We start from the raw sequence: 4,798 nt of genomic DNA on the forward strand, positions 1-4,798 counted from the left end.
TATAGCTTGACAAGGGAGAGAAGTTATCTTCAAAAGAAATATTATATTTACAGCATGCAAATTAAATATTGAATTAAGCAATTAATTTAATCTACACAAAGCTCTCTTAAAATACATCAAAGTTTGTGGGGTTTATTCTATCATTAAGTGTGAATGAGTTAGAAAAAAAAATAGTGTAAGCTATTCCATCATGTATATTGTGTTTATTCAAAAAACCTTTGGATTGCACGTTTATTACAATTTGTTCATATCAAACAATGGAGGGAGATAAATTTGGAAAATAACGAATGGAATATATATATAAAAAACGTGACAACTGAGAGTCCAAATGTCACATCCCCAGCTTATGAAAATACTGCCATCCTCTGGCCATTTTTACCCCCTGATGAACAAACGTCCTCATCGAAAAGAAATCACGGCAAAAGAAACAAAGAAAGAAAATAAAAGTAAAAAATGCGCAAAATTCGTGAAATTGTAGACATGCAACAATTTGATGTCTGTCAGACTCGTGCCGCTGCAGTAAATACATAAATAAATAAATAAATAAACAAACAAACAAACAAATAAATATAGATTCATCTCGTTTGGTGCAGAATTTGGTCATGTCCTTGTTCAGAATAAGAATAGTCGATTGTTTGATTTCTTCTAGCAGAGAAGGAGCTTTCTGGTTGTCTCCAGCTGTACGCTTCTGGGTTGCACCAGAACCCCCCCTCCCTGTACACAGCTCCCTCGTCAGGTCTCCCCGGAATCGGTGTTTTGCATCGCTCCTCGATTTGCATTTCTTCCTCAGATTTTCCGCGCGACGGGTTCAGCGGGCGCTTCTTCACTGCTCTTTTTTTTAATATAGATATATATACATATAGACACATACATATACGCGCGCCTCCATTTCCACAGCAACATCCATACGCGCAGAGAGACAGAGAACTAGAGAAAAGGAAACAAAACATACAAGCAAAAAACTAAACATCTGGATTTTTAAAAAAATGTTGCCGAAGCTCCACGATTGGGGAAACTGAAGAGATTTTTTTTTCATTCCCTGCTTTATTTTCTCTTCTTTCTGGTGCGTACCAGCGGAGCTAGACACGTGTCCTCGGGGTAAACAGAAAGGGCTAGGTCGTGCCAGCGGATCGCGTTGTTTCTTTCCCTCTGTTGTTGTTTCCCCCACTCTACTCTGTTACCGACACACCGGGCTTAAGCTTGGCTACCGCATATATTGTCTATTTCATCCGTCGCGCCTTGGTAAATAAGACGCATTTTGGAGATGTCGGAAGTGCTGCCTTTCAACGAAGAGAAAATGAGTCATTATGGAAATGAGGGCGACGAGGGACACCTTTCCTTCACCTGTCGCCTTCAAGACACCAACAACTTCTTCAACGGCTCACAGAACAAGCGTCCGCCAAAACTCGGACAAATTGGCAGGAGCAAACGAGGTAATTATATAATTAAGACGGTTTTTTTCCCCCCCTTCCCCTCCCCGGTTTTCTCCCTATCTCAATTGGCTTACGTGGGGATGTGGTGAATGCGCACTTTTGGCTGATGTGGACCATGGCTCAGGATGCAACGACCAGTTTTTTTTGTTTTTATTTGTTTGTTTGTTTGTTTTGCTTTGATTTTGGATTTTTTTTTCTTACCACAACGACTCATCTGAGTGCACAAATCTACTGTTTGCATGCATGTGTGTGGCGTACATTGTTAAATAATTCGCATTGCAACACAAGTTGGATGCGCACTGCGTTGCCACTTCAATGTTGCTCAACAGAATTTATCTTAACGCAACCTCTCCCCTTGATGAAATGTTGGCATGGTTGAGTTTTCTATAAGCTGAGTCTTTCCTGATTATTATTATTATTATTATTATTATTATTATTATTATTATTATTATTATTATTATTATTATTTCTTCTTTTTATTAAAATGCAAAAAAGGAGGTTGCACATAGTTGCATGTAGTTACAAGTAAAAACATGGCAGTCAGGGAGGATAGTACACCTGTAGGTCTGCAGTGGAGACACTCACACATGCACATGTGTAGGAGTGCATCAAAGGCAGTTGTCTGAGCGCTGCTGGCCACTAGGTTACTCTCACATGCATGCACATATCACGTCTTGCTCTCACAGCGCTGGGCTTTCCATGTTCTCTTGTTAGCTGATGGTGAATTTTCAAGACGCCACACCAAGATGAGCCTCCCCCCACCAACCCCATCCTCCTCCTCATCCTCATTAACTTTCCCTCCCCTGTCATCCACAGTTGTGATCGAGGAAGAGAATGGCGACGAAGCGCTGAAAAACGGAACAGAGAAGACTTCAGGAGAGGCTTAAGGCATCCGAACCCACCGAAAGACAATCCAGTTTTTTTTCTACGGCGATATTTACCAGTTCTAACCCAAAGACACTGTATATAAGCACTTTCTCTCATGTGGCAGCAAGCAAGCACTTCCACGCCCTCCTCTTCCAAGTCTGTCATGACCAGCCGGATGGATGGATGCACAAGCGCTGGCCAGGGGTGGGAGGCGGCAGCAAAAAAAAAGAAAAGAAAAAAAATGGAGACCTCCAGGTGGACCCCCATAACACATTTACACAAACACACCCTTGATTACAGGGTTTCGCCATAAATCCAGTCACAGGAGAGGAGACTGGGGGAGGAGGCATGTGGTGGGGAGCGAGGTGAAGGATGGAGGCGATGCTGTCGAAATGCAGAATTCAGGGACAGGATACAGAGGTAGATCTATTATAATAAACTAAAGCACACACTTCTCCTATATCTTATCAATCAAACCTTTCTGCTCTTCGTTTTTTGACTGAGGGCAAACGAATACCAGAGTTTTGTAAATATGGAAAGGGTAGCCCATATTTTCTTGCACAAAGGGAGAACTGGTAATCTGGTTTTGTTCTGTGTTGACGACTTAATTTATTCTGGAAACCTTGGGGAATATGTCTTTTTGAAGTGACGTAAAGCCCGAGGGAGGGTTTTGTTCCTTTGTTGTTGTTTTGTTTGGTTTTTTTTCTTTTTGTATGTTGAGAAAAACTGAGCAAATGAGAGTGATGTTATTTTTCACTTATGTTTTCTCGATGTTGCCTGAGTGTTTTTGTTACCATACTTTGCAGCTATAACGAGTCATTTCTAAACAGCGTACTTCCCACCTGTTTGTAAGCTTACCCAGGCTTTCACCTGGATCAATTGATACTGTAACTTGACTGTAAACACCGTATTGATAAAAAAAAGACTATTTATATTGCATTGTGCATTATTGTGTGTGCCAAATCTCTTGGGTTTACTGAATACCATTTTTTCGGTTGTTTTTCTTATTTTGTGCTTAATACATTTACGCGTTGATCTCGGTCGTTTCCCTTGGGTTGCCATTTTTTAGGGCTCTTTTTGGTAAAAAAAGAAAAAAAAAAAAAGAAAAAAAAACACTTAAAAGTACCAACTCATGCATGGCGAATATGAATTCATGCATGCATGGCAGCAGTTCTGAAACTCTTGTGTAATCTTGAAGCACCTCGTATACAGCTTTGAATGACAAAGACCTCAAGAAACAGTCTTAATTCTTCGTTGTACTGTACGACTCTCACTGATTTGTACAGTGGCCTAATATCTTGTAATAAAGGTTATGATAACGTACTATTTACTGTTAGTGTTGATTGTGGTTTACAATAGGGAATGATGTATTTGATGTTTCTTTTTGTTTAATAAAAAAGGAAGAAAAAAAAACCTTTGAAATCTGTAGCAAAAACATGAAAATATAGTTTTGTATCAGAGAGTTAAAGACAGTAGCAGGTAGCCCGGCTTACTTTTTGGACATGTTGCTTGGACAGTTTCTCCTGTTGTTATTGCATTGCCTATCTGGCTGCCAAGGAAAGGTGAAGTCAGCATTTTTTTCCACTGTGAGAAAGTAGCATCCCGCTCTTTGGAGGGCGATCGGACGTGGAAGAGGCACAGGATGATGAGAGGATAATCCCACAGAGAATCTGAGATGCTCACTTTGTCCTGCCGAGACAAAGGCGAGCTCAAACAGTTGCACAACAGACTATGATCTCATTAAGTGCTACAGTTCTGCGAAAAGATTTTTTTTTTTTTTTTTTTTTTTTTTTTGTGGGGATAATGTACAACACTGCTACCCAATGCAATAAATGTCTGTTTGCATTAAAAAGCTCTGCTTTCTCTCTTTAATCAAGTCCTCCCTTTAAACTCCACCTCTGCCTGGGATGTCGAGGGCACCCGGGCGTGAGGAACGCTGATGAGACGTGACATTTCCAGCTCTGCCATGGTGACTGAATGATTCATGTTGTGTGACGAGCCTCTGTCAGCGCACGGCATCTTCAACCTGGGCCGCCTGGCTCTCCCAGGGACATGCATGGAAACACGCACATCCCAGAACTTGCATGTCCATTTCCCCTCCATCTGCAGGCAAAAGGAACATGTTGTTAGTTACCATAACCACCACTATCCCTTCTCCCTCCCATCTTGACAGACATGAAAGGGGCTGCCTGAGCTGGGTGCCATGGTAACAGATGCACCTTGCACTCTATGGTGCAGCAGTGGGTTTCCAATAGTCTTCCCTGAGCCTCTGCTTGATATCATCGCTATCTTTAATGGAATGTTCTTCATTCTCTTTATCGGTTTGCTAAGCGGCATGGCCACATTATCCCTCCAAAACAGTCCCTTCTTTCAAGATGGTAGGCGACAAGGCGATTCCCTGGCAACAAGCTGTCCCCTCACACAGGATCAGAGGTAGCACATTTGGGTAGTAATGGTGCGGTGGCTGTCAGTGTGTTGGAGCTTTGCTGAACAAATGA

At 41.6% G+C, this 4,798-nt stretch overlaps 1 protein-coding gene across 1 annotated transcript; it reads left to right on the forward strand.

Annotated features, from left to right (window-relative positions):
• The first annotated feature begins 706 nt into the window (after positions 1-706).
• camk2n1 (calcium/calmodulin dependent protein kinase II inhibitor 1) lies at positions 707-3,626 on the forward strand. Its single transcript, XM_044122381.1, has 2 exons — positions 707-1,433; positions 2,250-3,626. The coding sequence occupies exons 1-2, from the start codon at positions 1,265-1,267 to the stop codon at positions 2,318-2,320; spliced, it is 240 nt and encodes a 79-aa protein (XP_043978316.1). The 5' UTR covers positions 707-1,264; the 3' UTR covers positions 2,321-3,626.
• The last annotated feature ends 1,172 nt before the right edge of the window (positions 3,627-4,798 follow it).

The sequence above is a fragment of the Gambusia affinis genome, linkage group LG07 (genome assembly GCF_019740435.1).
Source record: "Gambusia affinis linkage group LG07, SWU_Gaff_1.0, whole genome shotgun sequence".
Classification (NCBI taxonomy): Eukaryota; Metazoa; Chordata; class Actinopteri; order Cyprinodontiformes; family Poeciliidae; genus Gambusia; species Gambusia affinis.

Bases quoted from the DNA above. Each gene is read 5' to 3' on its own strand.
- camk2n1 (XM_044122381.1), top strand. From the start codon at position 1,265: ATGTCGGAAGTGCTGCCTTTCAACGAAGAGAAAATGAGTCATTATGGA. The intron at 1,434-2,249 runs GTAATTATATAA...TGTCATCCACAG, and splicing joins AATTGGCAGGAGCAAACGAG to TTGTGATCGAGGAAGAGAAT.